Raw genomic sequence first — 25,680 nt, 5'->3', positions numbered from 1 at the left:
GTGGGCGTCGCTGGCGAGGCCAGCATTTATTGCCCATCCCTAATTGCCCTTGAGAAGGTGGTGGTGAGCCGCCTTCTTGAACCGCTGCAGTCCGTGTGGTGACGGTTCTCCCACAGTGCTGTTAGGAAGGGAGTTCCAGGATTTTGACCCAGCGACGATGAAGGAACGGCGATACATTTCCAAGACGGGATGGTATGTGACTTGGAGGGGAATGTGCAGGCGGTGTTGTTCCCATGTGCCTGCTGCTCTTGTCCTTCTAGGTGGTAGAGTTCGTGGGTTTGTGAGGTGCTGTCGAAGAAGCCTTGGCGAGTTGCTGCAGTGCATCCTGTGGATGGTACACACTGCAGCCACTGTGCGCCGGTGGTGAAGGGAGTGAATGTTTAGGGTGATGGATGGGGTGCCAATCAAGTGGGCTGCTTTATCTTGGATGATGTCGAGCTTCTTGAGTGTTGTTGGAGCTGCACTCATCCAAGCAAGTGGAGAATATTCCATCACACTCCTGACTTGTGCCTTGTAGATGGTGGAAAGGCTTTGGGGAGTCAGGAGGTGAGTCACTCGCCGCAGAATACCCAGCCTCTGACGTGCTCTCGTAGCCACAGTATTTATATGGCTGGTCCAGTTAAGTTTCTGGTCAATGGTGACCCCCAGGATGTTGATGGTGGGGGAGTCGGCAATGGTAATGCCGTTGAATGTGAAGGGGAAGTGATTAGACTCTCTCTTGTTGGAGATGGTCATTGCCTGGCACTTATCTGGCGCGAATGTTACTTGCCACTTATCTGCCCAAGCCTGGATGTTGTCCAGGTCTTGCTGCATGCGGGCTCGGACTGCTTCATTATTTGAGGGGTTGCGAATGGAACTGAACACTGTGCAATCATCAGCAAACATCCCCATTTCTGACCTTATGATGGAGGGAAGGTCATTGATGAAGCAGCTGAAGATGGTTGGGCCTAGGACACTGCCCTGAGGAACTCCTGCAGCAATGCCCAGGGGCTGAGATGATTGGCCTCCAACAACCACTTTTTCCTTTGTGCTAGTTATGACTCCAGCCACTGGAGAGTTTTCCCCCTGATTCCCATTGACTTCAATTTTACTAGGGCTCCTTGGTGCCACACTTGGTCAAATGCTGCCTTGATGTCAAGGGCAGTCACTCTCAACTCACCTCTGGAATTCAGCTCTTTTCTGCATGTTTGGACCAAGGCTGTAATGAGGTCTGGAGCCGAGTGGTCCTGGCGGAACCCAAACTGAGCATCGGTGAGCAGGTTATTGGTGAGCAAGTACCGCTTGATAGCACTGTCAACAACACCTTCCATCACTTTGCTGATGATTGAGAGTAGACTGATGGGGCGGTAATTAGCTAGATTGGATTTGTCCTGCTTTTTGTGGACAGGACATACCTGGGCAATTTTCCACATTGTTGGGTAGATGCCAGTGTTGTAGCTGTACTGGAACAGCTTGGCGAGAGGCGCAGCTAGTTCTGGAGCACAAGTCTTCAGCACTACAGCTGGGATGTTGTCGGGGCCCATAGCCTTTGCTGCGTCCAGTGCACTCAGCCGTTTCTTGATACCACGTGGAGTGAATCGAATTGGCTGAAGACTGACTTCTGTGATGGTGGGGATATTGGGAGGAGGCCGAGATGGATCATCCACTCGGCACTTCTGGCTGAAGATGGTTGCAAACGCTTCAGCCTTGTCTTTTGTACTCACGTGCTGGACTCCGCCATCATTGAGGATGGGGATGTTTGCAGAGCCTCCTCCTCCCGTTAGTTGTTTAATTGTCCACCACCATTCACGACTGGATGTGGCAGGACTGCAGAGCTTTGATCTGATCCGTTGGTTGTGGAATCGCTTAGCTCTGTCTATAGCATGTTGCTTCCGCTGTTTAGCATGCATGTAGTCCTGAGTTGCAGCTTCACCAGGTTGGCACCTCATTTTTCGGTATGCTTGGTGCTGCTCCTGGCATGCTCTTCTACACTCTTCATTGAACCAGGGTTGATCCCCTGGCTTGTTGATAATGGTAGAGTGAGGAATATGCTGGGCCATGAGGTTACAGATTGTGCTGGAATACAATTCTGCCGCTGCTGATGGCCCACAGTGCCTCATGGATGCCCAGTTTTGAGCTGCTAGATTGGTTCTGAATCTATCCCATTTAGCACGGTGGTAGTGCCACACAACACATTGGATGGTGTCCTCAGTGCGAAGACGGGACTTCGTCTCCACGAGGACTGTGCGGTGGTCACTCCTAGCAATACTGTCATGGACAGATGCATTTGTGACAGGTAGATTGGTGAGGACGAGGTCAAGTAAGTTTTTCCCTCGTGTTGGTTCGCTCACCACCTGTCGCAGGCCCAGTCTGGCAGTTATGTCCTTCAGGACTCGGCCAGCTCAGTCAGTAGTGGTGCTACCGAGCCACTCTTGGTGATGGACGTTGAAGTCCCCCACCCAGAGTACATTTAGTGCCCTTGCTACCCTCAGTGCTTCCTCCAAGTGGTGCTCAACATGGAGGAGGGCTGATTCATCAGCTGAGGGAGGACGGTAGGTGGTAATCAGCAGGAGGTTTCTTTGCCCATGTTTGACCTGATGCCGTGAGATTTCATAGGGTCCATAGTCAATGTTGAGGACTCCCAAGGCCACTCCCTCCTGACTGTATATCACTGTGCCGCCACCTCTGGTGGGTCTGTCCTGCCGGTGGGACAAGACATACCCAGGGATGGTGATGGAAGAGTCTGAGATATTGGCTGAAAGGTATGATTCTGTGAGTATGGCTATGTCAGGCTGTTGCTTGACTGGTCTGTGGGACAGCTCTCCCAATTTTGGCACAAGTCCCCAGATGTTAGTGAGGAGGACTTTGCAGAGTCGACTGGGCTTGGTTTGCCGTTGTCGTGTCCGGTGCCTCGTGGTCCGATGCCGGATGGTCCGTCCGGTTTTATTCTCATTATAACTTTTCGTAGCGAGATTTTACAACTGAGTGGGTTGCTAGGCCATTTCAGAGGGCAATTAAGAATCAACCACATTGCTGTGGGTCTGTTTATAGAAAACCTCTTGTGGTTCTGTTCATTGTTCCAATTCTACTGTATGTTATTTAGCAAAAAGCTCTTATACAAGTCTTTCCAGATGCTGTGGATAATATTTTGAGACCTATCAAAACCATTTAACGTTCAAGGTATGATATGTGTTTTTCAACTTAATTTATACATCATAAAAGTGAACTACATTGTGCAAGAGCCAAGGTGACCCACATTGGTGCATTGAAGTGTTGTGCCACTGAGAATAAGAAAAGAGTTAGTGCCCAAGATTTCTGCATGGTTGAGTACCTGATCTCAAACTCAATCACTTGAGAGCTGTAAAGTGGGGGTGAAGCACATCACCACAAGGAGAATGCAAAACTGAAGGGTAAACCTCTGTAAGCCACTCTTGTATAACTCCCACGGAGCAGCACAGTCAAATGCTTGAAAGTAGGTTGCTTGCCAGCTCTTTCAGCTCGGAAATAGTACAAGGGAGCCCAAAGAGAAAAAGAAACAGCTCGAAGTGGGGAGAAATAGTAAACTGAGGAAGCAGAAATCTAACAGCCTATTAATAGGATGGCTCTAAAAGGTATAATCAATATCCGCCAGTGAAAAATGCAATCTATGAAAAGAAAATCTACGGCGGCGGGGGCGGGGGGGGAGATTTCCCAGATGCCTCAGTTGGTAAATGCTCAACTGGTAAATATACTATGATATGATCCTAAGTCATACACAATATACCTTGGTAGCCCTTTGCTCGAGAGAGGAACAATTGTCCAAGGTTCTTGCTCTTGTTTATTATGCAGTGCTCTCTGCTAGAAGTCTGTATTGGTGTTCCCACGTTTAACTAGCCTATTGATATTCATTGTCCGGCTTACACATAAAGAATGGCCTCTCGAGTGAGATACTGGACCTGGACCTGTGGAACTGTGTCCCACCATAAGTTGCCTTCTTGAGAAGAGGAGGAGTACATGGTAAAAACTGGATTAAAAATTTCACATCAAAATGCCATCAGAGACAGAAGTCAACTGATGAGTAGATTATAAATAAAATTATTGTAGATTTGGGTTTACTAATGTCTGTTGAAAGGAAAAATAAAATTGCTGTTACCACAATGTTTACTTATCTGTGGTGATATCTATATTAAACAACACTGACTGCGTATGAAAAAGGTGAGCAATGCTGCAGCAATGGCAGAACTGCTGGCAAATATATATTTAAACCAAAAGCTAGTTCCCATGGGCTCATTGCGCAGTGTGTACTGAAATGCACTGATGTACTCTCTGTTATGCTAATGTGTTACTAGGGTGATTGTGAAGAGATTCTGAATTATTTTTCTGTGGAATGACTGAAGAGAAAAGCTCACTACAACCAGACAGTAAACATATTCACAAAGCTTCCATCATTTGGACTCTGGCCTCTATTATATTGCTGTTGTGAGTAGTCAAAGACCAGCATAAACATGACTAGCTTTATATAAATGGATGCAGCAGCCTGTGTATATTAATTCATTCTATCTATCTATCTCCATCCATTAGTTAATAGTTGTAATTGCAATGCTGTATGGATGAAATAATGGTACTATGTTTTTGGTATGCTATGATTTTAGTTTACTTTTCACTCGTAATTGGAACTTAGCTTTTTTGATGTGATGGTAACTGTGATCCATTTCTATCATGGAGAATCTAAAATGATTGGAGTGATTCAATGAGGCAAGTTTGTTTGTGGTGATTGGTATGTTTTGTGATTGGCTATTATCTCCAAGGTGATAAACAGAAGGCCTGATGGAATTGATCATTACTGAGCCAATTAGAAAGAACAGTAATAACAGACACACTTTAGCTATCATGTGTGGAGTCATTCAGATTATATTCAATGGCTTGTTAGTAGCTAGTAATGAGACACAATGGAGAATTTTTATGTAAAAGTGTATAATTACCATATTAATAACTTTTCTTTTGAGACAATGGTGCTGTTACACAAAGCTAGCAATATGGTAAATGACATGTTTTAACTTGATGAATCTATTAAATGAAGAAACATATGATGACACATATCCCAATAATTTTATTTCCCAAATAGGCAGAAAATAGTTTATACAGATATTCTAATACAAAGCCCAGTCTGGCAGAGAAATGTAAATGGTAGCTACATTATGAAAATATATGTATTTCCTTCTCTTTACATCAATCATTAATCAGAACCCATTCACAAATGTGAGTTAGGTTGTACAACTGGAGCTACATCACTGGAGGAGTAGACTTGTCAACTGAAGACTTGAGTTTGAATGTCTCCACTGACATTCACACTGAAACAAGTTTTCCCTTAGGAAAGTTTCTGCACCTTGGCCATGATGACAAGGCAAAAAAAAACCTAGAGATTCTTTCCTCTGCTGCCATTTGCACATGGTATGTCAATGATTGACTAAGTGGAATTGATGGTGCTCATAATGTCATCATTTGCTGAGCCATTCTTTTTGTTAAGTATAAAATAATTTATGATATGTTAAGGGTTAACATAAGCCATTTTCACTGTTTAACCTGCCATAACTCTATAGGGCTCATGTAATGTAGACCTGCTTAGTTAATGTTGCTTGGCCTTTGTTGACCACTGCTTGCGCAGACATTTAAATGGTAAAAGATACTCAAACTGTATGATAAGCAGATACAATGTCAGAGTTGATGAAGAAAGCCACTATCCAGTGGGTTAATATTTAATCATATTAGGACATAATTGGTAGATGCTAGGATATGGTGATGCACCAAGGTTGCTTGCTAAGTGAATCACTTCATTTAAGTGTAAACACTTGATATGAGTAAAGTAGACTTCCTTTGGCATTCTCATCTGATCTCACAAAGTCTTCAACAATTCATTGTTTAATAATTGTCTGGGCAAATGGCCAGTAATTATTTAATTGAACACATCTTTGCATTTATCTTAACCTTATTTACCAGAATGTATACTTAAGTTTGTGTCAGTGCAGATGGTGGAATGAAGCAATAAACTGACAAAGGGAAAGTTGAGATCAGATGAAGTTTCAGTAAGGAACAATAGTTAGATTGGTCATTGAAATCATAAGATAACATTCTGCACAATTAGCCATCGTATTCTGAAGAACTGCAGCAATTCCTATTAATTTCAATGGACTGATCTATAGAAAAGGGCAAATGGAGAAGAATAAATACAATTGCATAGTTCTTGGTAGGATTAAATTTTGTGTTTCAAGTGTTTCTCTTAAATTAAATATGAAATAATTATGGTTTGGAGTTGTATTAAATACAGTCCTTTCTAATTCATCTGATGCATGTAGCTTTTTAAACTTTTTAATTAAGGTAGCAGAAAAATCAAGGATCTAGTTAAAATAGGCTTGGCTGAGTGAATAAATGTACTACAATGCGTGACACTGAGATAAACAAAGGTTCTAGATTTGATCTCTGGTGAACGCTGAGTTAGCTGATCTCATCAGTGAAGTGCTGGGAGCACTATAACTGGCATCAGCACCCCTGAACGAGTTTGGGGGGAGGGGAGCGAAAATTGGCTGGTATTCCTACACCTTACTGTTACCCAATCACTTTTGTTAGAAAGTGCACATCTTTGAATCTTGTTAAGCCAGAATCAGCTTAGTCTATGATAGCCCACATAGTTGAATAATCCAATAACATTTACTGTCTAAATTCACACATGAAGTGTGTCCATTTGGGCAAGATATTGGAGACCTGTGATTACATGTAGAACTGTAGACCAGTACAAGTAAGCACTTTTAGGGATAGGAAGGGATATAATTGGAGAATAGGAAGAAAATAAAACATAAGCCATCTTTGGTTGGCCTATGGAGGCAGCACTGTTAAGTCTGGAGCCAAACCCAGTCCAGATTTTGTACATTCATAGAATCATAGAAATTTACTGCACACAAAGAGGCCATTCAGCCCATCATGTCTGTGCTGGCCGAAAAAGAGTTGCCCAGCCTAATCCCACTTTCCAGCTGTTGGTCCGTAACCTTGTAGATTACAGCACGTCAAGTGTATATCCGAGTACTTTTTAAATGCGATGAGGGTTTCTGCCTCTACCACCCTTTCAGTGAATTCCAGACCCCCACCCACCCTCTGGGTGAAATTTTTTTTCGTCAGCTCCCCTCTAATCCTTTTACCAATTACTTGAAACCTATGCCCTCTGGTTATTGACTACTTTATCTAGGCCCCTCATAATTTGATACACCTCAGTTAAATCACCCCTCAGCCTCCTCTGTTCCAAATGAAACAACCCCAGCCTATCCAATCTTTCCTCATAGCTAAAATTCTCCAGTCCTGGCAACATCCTTGTAAATCTCCTCTGCACTCTCTCTAGTACAGTCACATCTTTCCTGTAATGTGTTGACCAGAACTGTACGCAGTACTCTAGCTTTGGCCTAACTATTGTTTTATACATTTCTAACATAACCTCCCTGCTCTTATATTCTATGCCTTGGCTAATAAAGGAAAGTATCCCATATGCCTTTTAACCACCTTATCTACCTGTCCTGCTACCTTCAGGGATCTGTGGACATGCACTCCAAGGTCCCTCTGTTCCTCTACACCTCTCAGTAGCCTCCCATTTATTGTGTATTGTTTGCCCTCTCCAAATGCATTATCTCACACTTCTCCGGATTGAATTCCATTTGCCACTTTTCTGCCCATCTAACCAGTCCATTCATATCTTCCTGCAGACTACAGCTTCCTTCCTCACCAGCAACCACACGGTCAATTTTTGTATCATCTGCAAACTTCTTAATCATGCCCCCTACATTTAAGTCCAAATCATTCATATATATCACAAAAAGCAAGGGACCTTGTACTGAGCCCTGTGGAACCGCAATGAAAACAGCCTTTCAGTCACAAAAACACCCGTCGACCATTACCCTTTGCTTCCTGCCACTGAGCCAGTTTTGCACCCAACTTGCCACTTTCCCTTGGATCCCACGGGCTTTTATTTTTCTGACTAGTCTGCCATGTGGGACCATGTCAAAAGCCTTGCTAAAATCCATGTATTTTACATCAAACGTGCTACCCTCATCGACGCTCCTCATTACCTCCTCAAAGAATTCAATCAAGTTTGTCAGACACGACATTCCCTTAACAAATCCATGCTGACAGTCTTTAATTAATCTGTGCCTTTCTAAATGATGATTAATACTGACCCTCAGAATTATTTCCAATAATTTGCTCACCACCGAGGTTAGGCTGACTGGCCTGTAATTACGCGGTCTATCTCATTCTCCCTTTTTAAACAATGGTTCAATGTTAACAGTCCTCCAGCAACACACCTGTAGTCAGAGAGGATTGGAAAATGATGGTCAGAGCCTCCACTATTTCCCCCTTTTCTTCTCCTAACAGCCTGGGATACATTTCATCTGGGCTTGGCAATTTATTTACTTTCAAAGATGCTAATCCCCTGAATACTTCCTCCCTCACTATATTTATCCCGTCCAATATTTCACACTCCTACTTAACTATAACGTCTGCATTGTCCCCCTCTTTTGCGAAGACAGATGCAAACTATTCATTAAGAACCATACCCACGTCTTCCGCCCCTACACATAGGTTACCTTTTTGGTCTCTAATAGGCCCTCCTCTTTCCTTAGTTATCCTCTTGCTCTTTATGTATTTATAAAACATCTTTGGGTTTTCCTTGATTTTACTTGCCAGTATCCTTTCATGTTCTCTCTTAGCTTTCCTAATTTCCTTTTTAATTTCACTTTGTGTATTCCTCTAGACTTTCTGCAGTATTGCGCTCTCAATATCTGACATAACCTTCCATTTTTTGCCTTATCTTCCCCTGTATGCTCAATGTTAAATTTATGAAATAACTAGAAACATTTAGATGTTCATCTGATCTCTGGCTCCTGAAATGAAGGGAACTGAACCAGTGGAATTGCATGCCATTAACTTATGATGCTCAAGTTTCAATTGCACAGCTCGCTTGTACAGCTGAGCTCAGGAACTCCTCCAAGCTATTCCTACCAATGATCTAATCAAAATTCACTGTTCAATCAAATGTATCCATACTAATCTGCAGTGATACAGCAAAATAAACAAAAGAGATTTTAAAGTTATCGAGAATCCTTTGTAATCCTTTGCCTTTTCAAAGTGTTGACCTAAAGGGGATGCTCCCTCTTTAAATTATTTTGGAAGTACTTAGTAATCTGTTGGGTAGTGCAGCTCCCTTCCACTGTGCTTCAACTCTGCTTGTTTTGGGTGATGAAAGACACGACTCTTGCTGTGCATATGTGAAGCATGCTTCATTAACAGTGATTTGTTTTAAAGCTGAGGCAACCTGACACACTGTACCACCCCACTGGTTTATAGAACCAGATAGAAAATCAGTCAGAGAATTTCCTGGTCTATTTAGTGGTAACAACTAAAACAAAATATATTAGAGGTGAAAACAGTGACATTTCCTTTTTGAAATTAATTATTAATAGCCCAAGGTCAGTCACTTGAGACCTTTATAATTATTGTGAGTGGTCAGCATTGCCTGTTGCCCTAAAATGGTGTAGCACTTATAAATGAAGTAAATTGTCTGACTGAGTGCAGCATGCTAAATCTTCACCTTTTTGCTCTGGGGACTTTCTTTATTGTTAACATCTGTACCTTACTCGATTGTTGAGCTTTTGCCCTCCATGCTCGTACAGAGGATCATGTTTACAAGACAAGCAGAACCGTCTGGCATTTCTTTCACAACAGGCTTGGAAACTGCGCTTTTGATTATTCAATGTGTTTTGATAATTGCATGATTTATTAATCACCAAATCATTTGTTTTTAGCTGGATCAGCCAAACAAAGTGCCAATGTCATTGGTGCATTCTGAGAGTGGGGAGAACACCAGATGCTTGCTCTTAATTCTTTTTCAAATGCCTTTTTCCACAGATTAGAGGTTGTTCCTTGAAAAGGAAGTCTTCTATTAACTGGTGATTGTACGAGAGGCTTGCTTGCCCTTGGCAACTGAAGATGATGTTGCTATGGAAACTACTGTTACTACTACTATTCATTGGCTGCCTTGCAGGTAAAATCTCTCATTAATACTTTTGATCTGCACTTGGCAAAATATTCATTATATTTTCTGTGAATAATACTGCCTTCCTTCACTTTTTAAAATATAAAAAAAAATCACTTGCAATTACATTAGAGTTTTATTTGTTCTTGAGCAGTTTTTTTTTGGAATTACCTGGAATATTCAAGAAACCCAGATTCATTTTATCTGGTGATGACCAGTTAAAACTGTTAAATACCCCCAAAAAGCAGGTTTCTTTAGAGCTGTGATGTCTCACACTGACAAGGAAATTTCTTGATTGGTTTTGAACTACTTTTTAACTGACTTCTACACTGTATTATGCAATCGTGTGCATTAGATAATGTGAACTGAAACACAACCAATTATGAAACGTAACAAGCATGATACCTATGTTTATCTCATAACCATTCTGTATCTTTGGATCATAATGAGTATATCTAATGCTGCTACAATTAGAGGTGAATTGAACAATGGTGATATTTTTAACACTGCAAGAATGTAGATTGTTGTGTATATTTGTACAAATTTAGGATTTGCCTTCTCACATTACTCTTGTCGAAGTAATGCTACAAATGATGTATTTTTACATTTTTAGATCATTCGAACAGGTCTCAAATTGTACAGTGGTAAAGCAAACACCAACCATTTATAAATAATGGTGTCTGTATGTGAATTATTTTTTTCCTATTTAATTTACATTCAGTCATGACTACAATCCATAATCTAAATGGAAAGTTACAATTAAATCTTTGCTCATTTGAAGACACCTTTGAATGTGCCTTCAGTGAAGCATCATTACTCTTCTGGAGAGTCTAAGGAGCAGGTACATTTCATGGAATAGTTCGGAACAGCTTGCTGTGAAAACTGTGTTTTGGATGCATGATATTGTTTGTTGCCAAAGTTTTGTACCACAACAGATGTGCAATCTGCTGCTGCACAAACAATTATGATGCAGTTTTCTCGAGGCTAAGCTAATTATCTTTGAAGTTACATTTAAGATTTCTTTTAGGTCAGAGATGTGATGTGAATGATATAATTGTGTTGTGTGTATACAATCACCACAGAAAAGATGCATCAAACACTTCAATGGAAACAATGGCTCTTTTAAGGTTAGAGGGTCTTTCCTTCACACATGTCATGCTTTTGTCATTACGTGAGCTGAAGCACTCAGCTATTTTCATATATAAATCCTTCTGTTGCATTCCTGCTGTCAGCCTTGTAACACCAAATGAACAGGAGTAGGCCATTCAGCCCCTTGAGCCTGTGAATCATTGAGATCATGGCCATGTAACCTAATTCCATCCACCTGCCTTGGCTCCATATCCCTTAATACCCTTGGCTAGCAAAAATCTATCGATCTCAGATTTTAAAATTATTAATTGAGCTCGCATCTCTTGCTTTCTGTGGGAGAGTGTTCCACACTTCCACCACCCTTTGCGTGAAGAAGTGTTTCCTAACTTCTCTCCTGAATGACCTAGCTCTTTGTCCTAGACTCCCCCACCAGCAGAAACAATTTCTCTCTATCTACCCTATCAATTCCTTTTCAAAATCCTAAAAATCTCAATCAAATCACCCTTCTATATTTGGTTTATGTAATCTCACCTCATAATTTAACCCTTGGAGCCCCGGTAACATTCTGGTGAATCTGCGCTGCACTCCTTCCGAAGCCAATATATCCTTTCTAAGGTACGGTGCCCAGAATTATACACCAGATGTGGTCTAACCAGGGCTTTGTATAACTGCAGCAAAACTTCCTCTCCTTTATATTCTAGCTCTCTAGTTATAAGGCTAACATTCCATTAGCCTTTTTGATTATTTTTTCTAGCTGACTACTACATTTTAGTGATCTGTATACATGGACCCCTAAATCTCTTTAGACCTCCACTGTTCCTAGCTTCTCACCATTTAAAATAAATACTCAGATCTATCCTTTTTTGGTCCAAAATGGATGATCTCACATTTACCTGCATTGAAATCCATCTGCCACAGTTTTGCCCACCTGTTGAAATAAACAGAAACATGAAGATGACATGGGGAAGAGCAAACATGCAGAGGCCGATATCTGAGCATTAATGATAGCTTCCTGATAGTTGAATAGCAATATTTTTGATTGTATTCCACACTCATTTTTTTCAAAGCAATCCTCTAATTTTAGATTCAGAGTTTTCATTATGTTCCATACAGTTCTTTTCAGCTCATTGTCCCTTCTACAGTTCTTAACAAATCTAAAACATTAAAAATAAAATTGAACAATCCTTTTCTTCCTATTTACGTACCTGAATAGAATTGATCCTGAACACTGGTAAATGAGTGATCTTTCTCTGCTGTGCGACTCAAGTGTGTCTATTATTCGGGCTGCAAAGCAGAACAAAAATGGGCGGAGACCCGTTATGCCAGATCTCTGCCTTGACTACACGTTGCACCTATATTAATTATGGAACCCAGGGAGATTCAGGCCTGAGCCCTCACCTTTTTTCAGATGGCAGAATTTCCTGAAGTGCATGGGGTAATACATGAGGCCCATGCAACCTTTAGTGCTTCTCCTGTCTGGATTGCCACTTCCATTAATAGGCAGGGCTACGTGCAGCTGGTGTGTCACCATTGTTACTGTATCAAGCAAATGACATAAATTTCCTGGCTGTACAAAATGATGTGTTTATTTTCTGGCAGTCAACTATTCATGGGAACAGGAATAGGCCATTCAGCCTCTCGAGCCTGTTCCGCCATTCAGTTAGATCATGGCTGATCTGTAACTCAACTCCATTTACCCGTCTTTGCTCTATATCCCTTGATACCCTTACCCAACAAAAATCTTTCAATCTCAATTTTGAAAATTTGAATTGACCCAGCATCCACAGCTTTTTGGTGAAGCGAGTTCCAGATTTCCACTATCCTTTGTGTGAAAAAGTGCTTCCTGATTTCGCTCCTTAATGGCCGAGCTCTAATTTTAAGATTTTGCTTCCTTGTTCTGGATTCCCCCACCTGGGGAAATAGTTTCTCTGTATCTACCCTACTGAATCGCTTTATCAGTTTAAAGACCTCGATTAGATCACCTCTTAACCTTCTAAGCTCAAGGGAATATAAATCAGGTCTATGCAACCTGTCCTCATAATTTAGACGTTTAAGTCCTGGTATCGTTCTGGTGAATCTGCACTGCACCGCTTCAAAGGCCAATATATCTTTCCTGAGGGTCAGTGCCCAAAACTGAGCAGTACTTCAGATGGGGTCAGATTAAGGCATTCTACAACTTTGTATCACTTCCTCACTTTTGCATTCCAACCCCCTTGACAGAATGGCCAAAGTTCAATTAGACTTTTTGATTACTTTTTTTAAAAACCTGTACACTAGTTTACTGTGATCTGTGCACATGGACACCCAAATCCCTTTGCTTCTCCACAGCTCCTAAACTCGCACCATTAAGAAAATTTTTGCATTGGTCTTCACCTGCCACAGTTCATCCCTCCCACTTAATCTGTATATGTCCCTTTGAATTTTCCTGCTGCCATGAACACAACATAAGAACATAAGAAATAGGAGCAGGAGTAGGCCATACGGCCCCTCGAGCCTGCTCCGCCATTCACTCAGATCATGGCTGATCTTCGACCTCAACTCTACTTTCCCACCCGATCCCCATATCCCTGATTGCCCAGAGCCCAAAAATCTATCTATCTCAGCCTTGAATACACTCAATTACTCAGCATCCACAGCCCTCTGGGTTAGAGAATTCCAAAGATTCACAAACTTCTGATTGAAGAAATTCCTCCTCATCTCAGTCTTGAATGGCCGACCCTGTATCCTATGATTATGCCCCCTAGTTCTGGACTCTTTGGCCAGGGGAAACAGTCTCTCAGCATCTACCCTGTCAAGCCCCCTCATAATCATCTTATATGTTTCAATGAGATCACCTCTCATTCTTCTAAACTCCAGAGAGTATAGGCCCATTCTACTCAACCTCTCTTCATAGGACAACCCTCTCATCCCAGGAATTAATCTAGTGAATCTTCATTGCACCGCCTCTCAGGCAAGTATAACCTTCCTTAGATAAGGAGACCAAAACTGTACACAGTACTGCAGATGAGGTCACACCAATGTCCTGTACAGCTACGGTAAGACTTCCTTACTCTTGTACTCCAACCCCTTGCAATAAAGGCCAACATGCCATTTGTCTTCCTAATTGCTTGCTGTATCTGCATACTAACTTTTTGTGTTTCTTGTATGGACACCCAAATCTCTCTGAACACCAACATTTAATAGTTTCTCACCATTTAAAAAATATTCTGTTTTTCTATTCTTCCTACCAAAGTGAATAACCTCACATTTCCCCACATTATACTCGATCTGCCACCTTCTTGCCCACTGACTTAACCTGTCTATATCCCTTTGCAGACTCTTGTGTCCTCCTCTCAGCTTACTTTCCCACCTAGCTTTCTATCATCAGCAAACATGGATAGATTATACTCGGTCCCTTCATCCAAGTCATTAATACAGATTGTAAATAGCTGAGGCCCAAGCACCGATCCTTGCGGCATCCCACTAGTTGCAGCCTGCCAACCTGAGAATGACCTATTTATCCCTACTTTCTGTTTTCTGTCCTTTAACTAATCCTCTATCCATGCTAATATATTACCCCAACCCCATGAGCCCTTACCTTGTGTAACAAACTTTCATGTGGCACCTTATTGAATGCCTTTTGAAAATCCAAATATAATACATCCACTGGTTCTCCTTTATTTATCCTGCAAGTTACATCCTCAAAAAACTCTAATAAATTTGTCAAACATGATTTTCCTTTCATAGAACTTCCTTAATAATGGAATCCAGCATTTTCCTGCCAACTGATATGAGGCGAACTGGCCTGTAGTTCCCTGTTTTCTCTCTCCCTCCCTCCTTGAATAGCAGGGTAATATTTGCTATCTTCCAATCCATTGGGACCATTCCAGAATCTGGAGAATTTTGGAATATCATAACCAATGCATCCACTATCTCTGCAGCCACCTCTTTTGGAACCCTCTGTGCACCCTTTGAACTGTGCCCCCTAACTTAGTGCCATCTGAAAAGCTGAGGCCCTAGTACAGATCCCTGGGGAACACCACTGGTCACATTCAGCTAATTGGAGGAAGTTCCCTTTACCCCTAATCTCTGTCTCCAACTTCCATCCAGTTACCAATCCATTTCAGAATGTTACCTCCAATCCCATTCACTTTTATTTTTGATAGTCTCTTGTGCAGGACCTTACTAAATGCCTTCCAGAAGTCCATATAGACAACATTCATAGGCACTACCCTATTCACCATGCTCGTGACCATCTCGAAAAATTCATCTAGAATAGTCAGACATGATCTACCATTCACAAATCGATGCTGACTCTTTTTGATTAGCACATACCTGACCAAGTGCTCAGTCACTCTGTCCCTGATAATAGATTCCAGTAATTTCCGAACAATTGATATTAAACTGACAGGTCTGTAGTTACCTGGTTTCTCCTTCCATCCCTTCTTAAATAATGGGAGTGACATTTGCAATTTTCCAATCCAAAAAGACAATTCCTGAATCTAAAGAGCTTTGGAAAATTATGAGGAATGCATCTGTCATTTCCTCACCTATTTATTTTAATAGCCTGGAATGGAAACCATCAGGTTATGGAGATTTATCTGTCTTAAGTCCCATTATTTTTGACATTACTATTTATATTACTTATATTAAATCCACTAAGTTCCTCCCCTTGACTTATTTCTAGATTCCCTTATACTGCTGGTATTTTATCCTCTTCCTCCATTGTGAAAATGGATTAAATAAAAGTACCCATTTAGCAATTCTGCCATTTCCTTATTGTCCATCGTAGCCTTGCCTGCATCTGTCATTAATGGACCCACATTCCCCTTTACCCCTTTCTTTCTCTTAATATATTTCTAAAAACTTTTGCTGTTAGCTTTGAAATCCCTTACAATTTTTTTTCATTTCCTCTTTTTGCACCTCATATTACTTTCTTTGTAACCCTTTGTTGCTTTTTATAGCTTTGAGTCTATAGGATTTCCACTTTTCCTTGCATGTGGTAAGCCTTTTCTTTTAGCTTCATACTGTCTCTTAACTCATTTGTTGACCACGGTTACATAGAATCATAGAATGGTTACAGCACAGAAGGAGGCCATTCAGCCCGTTGAGCCCGTGCCAGCTCTCTGCAAGAGCAATCCAGTTAGCCCCACTCGCCCGCCCTTTCCGTGTAGCCCTGCCAATTTTTTCCCTTCAAGTACTTATCCAATTTCCCCTTTGAAAGCCATGATTGAATCTACCTCCACCGCCTTTTCATGCAGTACATTCCTATCACTCGCTGCGTAAAAAAGTTTTGCCTCATGTCGCCTTTGGTTCTTTTGCCAATCAACTTAAATCTGTGTCCTCTGGTTCTTGATCCTTCTACCAATGGTAACAGCTTCTCTTTGTTTACTTTATCTAAACCCTTCATAATTTTGAACACTTCTATCAAATCTTCTCTCAACCTTCTCTGCTCTAAGGAGAACAACCCCAGCTTCTCCATTCTATCCACATAATTGAAGTCCCTCCTCTCTGGAACCATTCTAATAATTTTTTTCTGCACCCTTTCTAAGGCCTTCACATCCTTCCTAAAGTGCAGTGCCTAGAATTGGACACAATTCTCCAGTTGCGGCCAAACCAGTGTTTTATCAAGGTTCATCATAACCTCCTTGCTTTTGTACTCTATGCCTCCATTTATAAAGCCCAGGATCCTGTATGTTTTTTTAACCGCTTTCTCAACCTGCCCCGCCACCTTCAAAGACCTGTGCACATATACCCCAAGGTCTCTCTGTTCCTGCACCCCCCTCAGAATTGTATCCTTCAGTTTATATTGTGTCTCCTCGTTCTTCCTACCAAAATATATCACTTCGCACTTCCCTGCGTTAAATTTCATCTGCTACATGTCCGTCCATTCCACCAGCCTGTCCATGTCCTCTTGAAGTCTATCACTATCCTCCTCACTGTTCACTACACTTCCAAGTTTTGTGTCATCTGCAAATTTTGTAATTGTGCCCTGTACACCCACGTCCAAGTCATTAATATATATAAAAAAAGCAATGGTCCTAGTACCGACCCCTGGGGAACACCACTGTATACCTTCCTCCAGTCCGAAAAACAACCATTCACCACTACTCTCTGTGTTGTGTCATTTAGCCAATTTCATATCCATGCTGCCACTGCCCCTTTTTATTCCGTGGGCTTCAACTTTGCTGACAGGCCTATTATGTGGCACTTTATCAAACGCCTTTTGGAAGTCCATATACACCACATCAACCGCATTGCGCTCATCAACCCTCTCTGTTACCTCCTTAAAAAAACTCAATCAAGTTAGTTAAACACGATTTGCCTTTAACAAATCCGTGCTGGCTTTCCTTAATTAATGCACCCTTGTCCAAGTGACTGTTAAATTTGTCCTGGATTATCGTCTCTAAAAGCTTCCCCACCACCGAGGTTAAACTGACTGGCCTGTAGTTGCTGGGTTTATCCTTACACCCTTTATTGAACAAGGGTGTAACATTTGCAATTCTCCAGTCCTCTGGCACCACCCCCGCATCTAAGGATGATTGGAAGATTATGGCCAGTGCCTCCGCAACTTCCACCCTTCTCTCAGCAACCTAGGATGCATTTCATCCGTACCTGGTGACTTATGTACTTCAAGTACAGCCAGCCTTTCTAGTACTACCTCTTTATCATAAATAAAAACAGAAAATGCTGCCAGCATTTTCTGTTTTTATTTCAGATTTCCAACATCCGCAGTATTTTGTTTTTGACCACCACTTTATCAATTTTTAGCCCATCCAGTATCTCAACTTCCTCCTCTTTTACTGTGATGTGGAGATGGCGGTGATGGACTGGGGTGGACAAATGTAAGGAATCTTACAACACCAGGTTATAGTCCAACAAATTTATTTTAAAATCACAAGCTTTCGGAGATTATCCCCTTCATCAGGTGAATGAGTGAAAAGGTTCTCAAATCGCATATCTTATACTAGGCTGGGACAGCATCACACCAATCAAAAGGTGTCGTTGTTATTCAAACAGGCCAGTCACGGAGAACAGCACGTCCCAGTACACTGGATATACATTGTGTCAATTACACAGACAGACAGAAAGAAACCCAAATGGCAGAGAGAGAGAGAGAGGGAATATTAAAAACATCAAATTTTTTTTCCCTTTTTGCTGGTGGGGTTACGTGCAGCATGACATGAACCCAAGATCCCGGTTGAGGCCGTCCTCATGGGTGCGGAACTTGGCTATCAACTTCTGCTCGACGCTGCGTTGTCGTGTGTCTCGAAGGACGCCTTGGAGAACGCTGACCCGAAGATCGGTGGCTGAATGTCCTTGACTGCTAAAGTGTTCCCCGACTGGGAGGGAACCCTCCTGTCTGGCGATTGTTGCACGGTGTCCGTTCATCCGTTGTCGCAGTGTCTGCATGGTCTCGCCAATGTACCGTGCTCCGGGGCATCCTTTCCTGCAACGTATGAGGTAGACAACGTTGGCCGAGTCACAGGAGTATGAACCATGTACCTGGTGGGTGGTGTCCTCTACTGTGACTTTGGCAGCATCCTGTTCCTTGGTAAAGACAGATGCAAAGTACTCATTTAGTACCTCGGCCATGCCCTCTGCCTCCATGAGTCGGTCTCCTTTTTAGTCCCTGATTGGCCGCACCCCTGCTCTTACTACCCGTTTACTATTTATATGCCTGCATATACATAACTGCACAAGTGGAGCTTTTATGTGCTCAAGTCTTTGAAGTGGGACTTGAACCCACAACCTTCTGACTCCGACTGTTTCTGTATGTACCAAATACTTCTTTGAGTACTTTCCACTGTTTGCAGGTTTACACATTAATAGATCAGCCTAGTCTACTGTGGTCAATTCATTTCTCATCCCTTCGACGTTTGCAGTCCTTACATTTAAAACCTTGGTTTGAGATTCTCCCTTCTCCCTCTCGAACCTAATATCAAATACAATCATACTATGGTCATTATTTGCAAGATTAGCTAATTCTGGCTTGTTAACCCATCATTAAATCTGGTATGGCATGTTCCCTTGTCGGTTTTAAAACTTACTGCTCTAGAAAACTGTCTTGAATACATTGTAGAAATTTGTTGCTTTTACTATTTGAGCTGTTCTGCATCTGCTCGTCTAAGAAAATTAGAATCTCCCATTATAACCACATTGTTTCCGCAACATCCTTCACTGATCGTATTTATACATCCCACCACAACATCACTATCATCAGGAGATCAGTAGACAACTCATACCAGAGTCTTACATCCTTTGTTGATCCTTATCTCTATCCATAATGTTTCTACTTCCTGATCAGCCTTACTGAAATCCCTTCTTTCTACTGCTGCAATTGTGTCTTTTGTCAATATTGCTGCTTCCTCTCCCTTTCTAATTTCTGTGTCCTTTCGAAAGATCCTATAGCCTGTTATATGTAGCTTCCTATCATGCCCAGCTTGTAGCCAGGTCTCTGTAATGGCTCCTACATCGTACCCTTTAGGCTGAATTTGTGCATCTAACTCACTTGTTTTATTTTTTATGTTATGTGCATTCATGTACAGAATTCTTATCTGATAACTGTCCCCGCCCTCCCCATATGTCCAGTTGGTCTTTTTCTCTCAATTTTTGACTTCTCACCCTCTTAATTAGTTTAAACATTTCCCCAATGCTCTATTTGCCCTTTCTGCAAGGACACTGGTGCTTCTCCAGTTTAGGTGTAGGCCATCCCGTCTGTACAGCCTTTCTTGGCCCCAAAAATAGTCTGTGTCCCAGGAATCTATAACTCTCCCTTCTGACATCATCCTTCCAGCCAGGTGTTGACGATCCTAATCTTTTTCTCTCTGTCTGGTCCAGTCCGTGGCACTGGTAGTAATCCAGATGTTACTATCTTGGAGGTTCTGGTCCTTAATTTAGAACTTAATTCCTTAGAATCCCTTTGCTGGACCTCAAACTTCCTCCTATCTATGTCATTAGTTCACACATGAACCATAACCTCTGCCTGCTCACCCTCACGTTCCAGAACCTTTTGTATTGGCCCAGTGATGTCCCGAATCCTGGCACATGGGAAGCAACATAATGTTCAGGACTCTGGATCACATCTGCAAAAGTTGTTTTCCTCCTGACTATAGAATCCCCTATAACCACCACTTACTACCTGTACTGTTTCCCATTTGGGTAACTACTTGCTCCCTAGTGCCTCAGTCACTTATAGTTACCCTCTTCTGTCTCAACCTTTGTGTCCACATCGCTCGCACCTAAACAGAGATACCTATTCAACAAATCCAGCTCCACAGATGATCCCCTTCCAACCTTCATGTGTTGCTTCCTGTCCTGTGTGTTGATGGTCACCCAGTCTCCCTTCCCAACTTCTCTACTCTTAGCAACATGTGGGATGACCACCCTCTGGAAAATCTGCTCCAGAAAACTGACTCCTACCTGAGTGTTGCCAGGTGTGTTCAGTTGACTCTCGAGATGCGCAACTTTCTGCTCGGGGAGTCCAACCTTCGTACCCTTAATATACATTTATTCACTTTGCGTGGTACATATCATGAATGCTACGTACATCACTCTAATCCTGCCATACCTGTTTATATACTTAACCCAATAGATATTCTTTCAAGTTATTGTTTATTGAATTATTTCTATTTCTTATTTTTTACTTAATATGTTTTGAAATTCTCTTTCTGTTCTACCCCCTGAAGCTATCATACAGTAAAAACTATAAATTAGAGTTCAGATTCCCATCACATAGAGGGCTGGCTTCTTTGGGATCTCGGATAACCAATGCTGCCTTGGCTGGTGACACCCTTTTGTCACCCAAACAGAGCAGTCGCTTGGAGATGTAACAAGGTCCATGCCACCACCAGTGCAATAATTGACAACACCATAGGAGTTCTTAAGCAGTGCTTCCAGTGACTGGATGGGTCAAGTTACAACCTGCAGTGCCAATCTGCCAAATGTTCCTCTGATATGTACTGGTTTGCTGCATCCAGAACAGCAAAGCACTGGAAAGAGCGATCCATATAAAGGAAATACAGCAGGAGGCTGAAGATAAGATACTTGAGGCCGATGAAGCAGAGGAGGGTGTCCTACGATGGCTCCCTGAAGAATTCAGCAGATCTTGATTTGAGAAACATTTACTTGAGCAGACCAATAACCCCCATATTCCACACTCCACACCAACATCTTTCCCTTCCACTGCAATGGATGATGATCACCACACACACTAAGAACCATCCCCCATCACTTCTCTCCTCAAATAACTGTTCTTCATCTCTGCAGCTTTCTCAGCCTTATCTCACAGTCCACACTCCATACCTGGTCTGCAAAAAGTCATTTATTTTCCAGAAATTTAAATGTGTCTGTTCCTAATGCCTGCTACCACAGTGCTTCCCCTTCCTAACAGCTGGTGTATGCTGTGCTCGAGTAACTATTTCTGTGCTTCTTCTTAGTTCAATCCCTGAGACAGTAGCCTGTGAGGCAGTTAACAACTGCTTATCCAGGAATGGCTCAAGTGGCTCTCCTTCTCTATCAGCATATACCCCCGATAGACCTGCTTCAGGATACAGCATTTCTGATGTGGGCACAGCCCAGGCTTGTCTGCTGTCTGGCTGCTAGGAATTAATTGGAAAGGGAGGGGTCAGAACGCTGTGGAAATATTGCCATCAGTGTAGATAGCAACATTGTGTGCGGTTGATCAGACCCCATCGCAGTCGTACCACAGCAGAATACTGTACCAATCTCTTCTTCTTTGGCACAGCTTATCAGCCAACCCATCAAATGAGATCACGTTGCAACCAAAGACCTGTTTGGCAGCACAAGAGATGCTCAGACTGGCATTCGGACCTCTGCCATGAGGCATTGTACTTCAGATTGCCAGGGAGCTGCTACTCGTTCCAAGGCTGCCTGCAGATTTTCAATGATGTTGATTAGCACCTCACACAGGCAGGTTGTGGAATCTCCCACACTAACACTATTTGTTGGAATTTGCTCGGCACATCCTAGCAAATTCCAACAAATTACCAAAGATTCCAACACTCCGTCATTGGCGAAAAGCATCCTTCTTTTAAAAGCAAGGCCCCTGATATCTAGATCCTTGGGCTCCCAGCAGGAAAATAAAACAACTTTCCTCTTCTCCTGTACTTCCTGCAACTCAATGGTTTGCTCCTTGAGGCAGGGCCCACTGCTTCTTCCAATAGTGCTGCCAGATGTACTAGATTTCTTCTCAAAGTACAACACAGGATTAAAGGTTGGCATAACACAAAAGACCACAAGATGCAGCCAGAAGCAGAAAATACAATTGCAGACATAGATATAAAAATAACACACATGCTGGAATTACAATCCAATCACAGAGCAAATGCATCCAGGCGAAAAGCTGGCAGGCACAACACCACTACTCCTTTAAGTTACTACAGGCCTTTAAGACTTAACAGCAGCACAAGAACCTCCTTTGGTGAGTGGACATGCGTCCAGTGCCAGGACACATCTCCAAGAATTTCCTTTGTGCTTCTCCCGCTCCAGTACTGTATCTTTGGTGGAGGTTTGGCAGAAAGTTACAGCGGCAGATTGGCAGATGCTCCAAGGAAATTCCCAGTGCATGTGCACTCCGCGGAATGAGCCGCCACAGAAAATATGGGTGCAATAGGGCACTTGGTGGTAGAGCAGATTTCTGGTGCACTCCGTTTGCTATGCACTCAGGTACAGGCCAGGGAAGAAAATCAGCCCTCAACCCCAAAGCAGAATAAAAAGAATCAAACAAAAGAGGTTGGAAATACAGAGCAGGTCCATCAACATTGTACAGAAAAAGATGTTTCAGTTGTAGACCCTTTATTGAAGCAGAATTCTGATGGACCTGCTGTCGATTTTCAGCATTGTCTGTTTTATTTCAAACCGTGCTCCTAATTTTTTTTAACTTTTGCATCTATAACAAATTAATAAACAAGTTAGCATTTTGTCTTCTGCAATAGTTTGGGACAGGATTGTAAAGCTACTTTTTTTTGAGAAAGTTACTTCAATTTTTAATGTAATTCACTTTATATTCCTTTTATGGGTAGTTTATTTTCATTTTTTTACACTTCAATTTATTCAGTTTAGATTCAATCAGCAATCCAGCTTCTCAAATATTCCTCTGCAATTCCCCCAGTGTTTTCGTGACCTTTTCTCAGTTCCCCCTTTGTTTTTCTTTTCCTATAATTCTTTTAAATGAAAATGAATAGTCCTCTGTCTTTTAATGATCTCCTTGCAGACTCTTTTTTTGCACTTCTGACTGGTTTCTCCTTGCTCATCTGTCACTGGAATTTTTTTTTCTCTCCTCCTTGTCTCTTAGGTCCATTTGGCTTCCTCTCTCTTTTCTTTCCATTAGTTGACATCTTCTTAGACATTAGCACCATCCAGAGTTACATGCGAATGTTAGTCATCTGACCTCCCCATGACCCCCCCCCCCCCCAAAAAAAAGAATTCAACCAGCTAACACTAGTTGGAAACCACTGCCTTGTGCTTGTGTTTCAGATTTTGAGTTTGCTTACATTTAACTGGAAACAGTTAGCAACCCTGGTGCATGCTGAACTGCAGCCCATGTGAGCTGATTCTCTCAAGTCAGTACAGCCATTTTTTTTCGCAGAGCTGACTCACACAATAGAAGAGAGAAGGAACATGTTATTCTTTGCTAGCCAGTGAGCAATGTGTTGATATTAGGTCATTCTACTTTGGGTACTCAAGACAAATTAGTTGCTCTTTGTAATGCATGTTTGGAGTTGGGATGGTGGAATCTTTGTGCATTTGATGTATTGTCTGGTGTGGTACCGAGCCATATAAAAAAAACAAGGAAGTCCCAGGTTCAGCCCCTGGTCTGTACTGTGGTAACTTATCTCAGCCAGGGTGGCAATTGGGGTGCTACAATTGGACCAGGGGAGAAATCAGCCAAGGTTTTTGTTCTTGATTGAGGATATTGTGACTCCTGCTGGAAAATGTGTGTAATAGAGAGAGAGAATGAGAATGTTGGGCAGGAATCACATTCTGCTATATAGTTGAGTAGCCTCCCCACATTCACAGCCTAGCCTTACACCTGAGACCTGACCACATGGATGAGGTGCAAGAGGTGATGCTTATCACACATACAGTCAAACCCAAGCGTGATGCAGCACCTTCAGGAGAGGAGGGAGGAAAAAGTAAATTGAAAAAAGCTTTGGTAGATTAAAATTTCCAACAGAATAACTCTAATATAAATCTGCTAATTGAATATCGGCACAAATTTAAGATACAACACAATTCAAGCATCGGTTAAAAATAGGCTATGGGGTAACTTGTGTTACTGTGTTGGGACACCAATATTTTTTGAAGTTAGATAATTTATTAACTTCCTGTCCTTGGGTTATTGTTACCCATTTAATGTTCTGTTGTTACTCACATCTCAACTTGCCCAAGAAAAGTTTGACTATAGAAATCGATTCCTACATGCTTGATGGTAAAGTGATTACGTCTATCCCATAACCACTGGTGATATAGCAGAGATGCTTTAGACTGTACAGGTCAGGAACAATGCTTCCATGTACTGTGCATGCTTTATGTGCCGCTCACACCATTACATACTGGGGCTGTCATTTACAGCAGCATGTATGCTGTGGGTCTGTAGCCTGGTCATTCTTCAGTAAGAACAGGGTGACTGACATACGCACATGTTTCCACAGACGGAGACTGCTACTGAGGGCAAGGAGTCAATTTGCCAGGTAAATTTACACAAGCCTTTATACCTCATTACACTCATTAACTGCAATCACTTCCCACAAATATCTTGATTGCCTGCCAGAACCTTAAGTGTAGTCCAGCCTACTAACCATTGAAGTAAAGGTCTCCATAGTTTGCACAGGGGGAGATTTGAAAATGTCCAAATTTACCAAAGTGTTATCTTTGAGAAACACTTTTGATCAGAAACATAATATTGCTCATATTAACTTGCAGTTGGAGTAGATCATTCATGTTGTTATCTTATCTCAGTTGTGAATAAACTTCTGGAGTCCAGAATTTGAGATGACATTTGTGTATAATTAGAAAGGCATAGACTGATCACAGACAGTCACCATAGACTTTTAAGGGTCACGTTGTACTTGACTAATTTTAATTGAATTTTTTATGGAAATCATAGAATGTGGAGAGAAAAGGAATGTGGTAAATATATATACATATGGATTTTCAAATGGCATTTGATTAGATGCCACACAAGACCCCCATTGCATGGATAAAGAAATGACTAGGGGACAGAAAGCCCAGAATGGGATGAATCAATGTTTTTTGGATTGGCAAGATGTAAGTGGTATCCTCTGGGACCTCTTTTGTTTTCCGTATGTATTTGATTTGGGGACACATTATGTTAAAATTTGATGCTATTAAACTGTGAGGAAGAATGCAGACCAGTCAGTGGAGTGGGCAAATGTGGATAAATGTAGAGAAGTATGACGTTGTGCATTTTAGGGGAAAAAAACAGTAAAAGTATATGGTAAAAGATATGAGTGGAGGAACAGAGAAATCTGGGGGTGCAGATACATAGATCTTTGAAGGTGAGAGTACAGGTAGAAAAGGGCATAAAAAGGCAGATA

General features: G+C 41.8%; 1 protein-coding gene across 4 annotated transcripts in view; it reads left to right on the top strand.

The window, feature by feature from the left end:
- Nucleotides 1-25,680, top strand: part of LOC137334260 (contactin-4-like) — a 1,825,202-nt gene that overhangs the window by 788,652 nt on the left and 1,010,870 nt on the right. For all 4 annotated transcript variants that reach the window (XM_067998918.1, XM_067998917.1, XM_067998915.1 and 1 more), the window contains one exon: nt 9,904-10,039. In XM_067998918.1, coding sequence (XP_067855019.1) covers nt 9,985-10,039 — 55 coding nt within the window. In that variant the 5' untranslated portion in view covers nt 9,904-9,984. The remainder of the gene's footprint in view (nt 1-9,903; nt 10,040-25,680) is intronic.

The sequence above is a fragment of the Heptranchias perlo genome, chromosome 17, assembly GCF_035084215.1.
Source record: "Heptranchias perlo isolate sHepPer1 chromosome 17, sHepPer1.hap1, whole genome shotgun sequence".
NCBI lineage: Eukaryota > Metazoa > Chordata > Chondrichthyes > Hexanchiformes > Hexanchidae > Heptranchias > Heptranchias perlo.
This window is presented reverse-complemented; position numbering and strand designations above follow the sequence as displayed.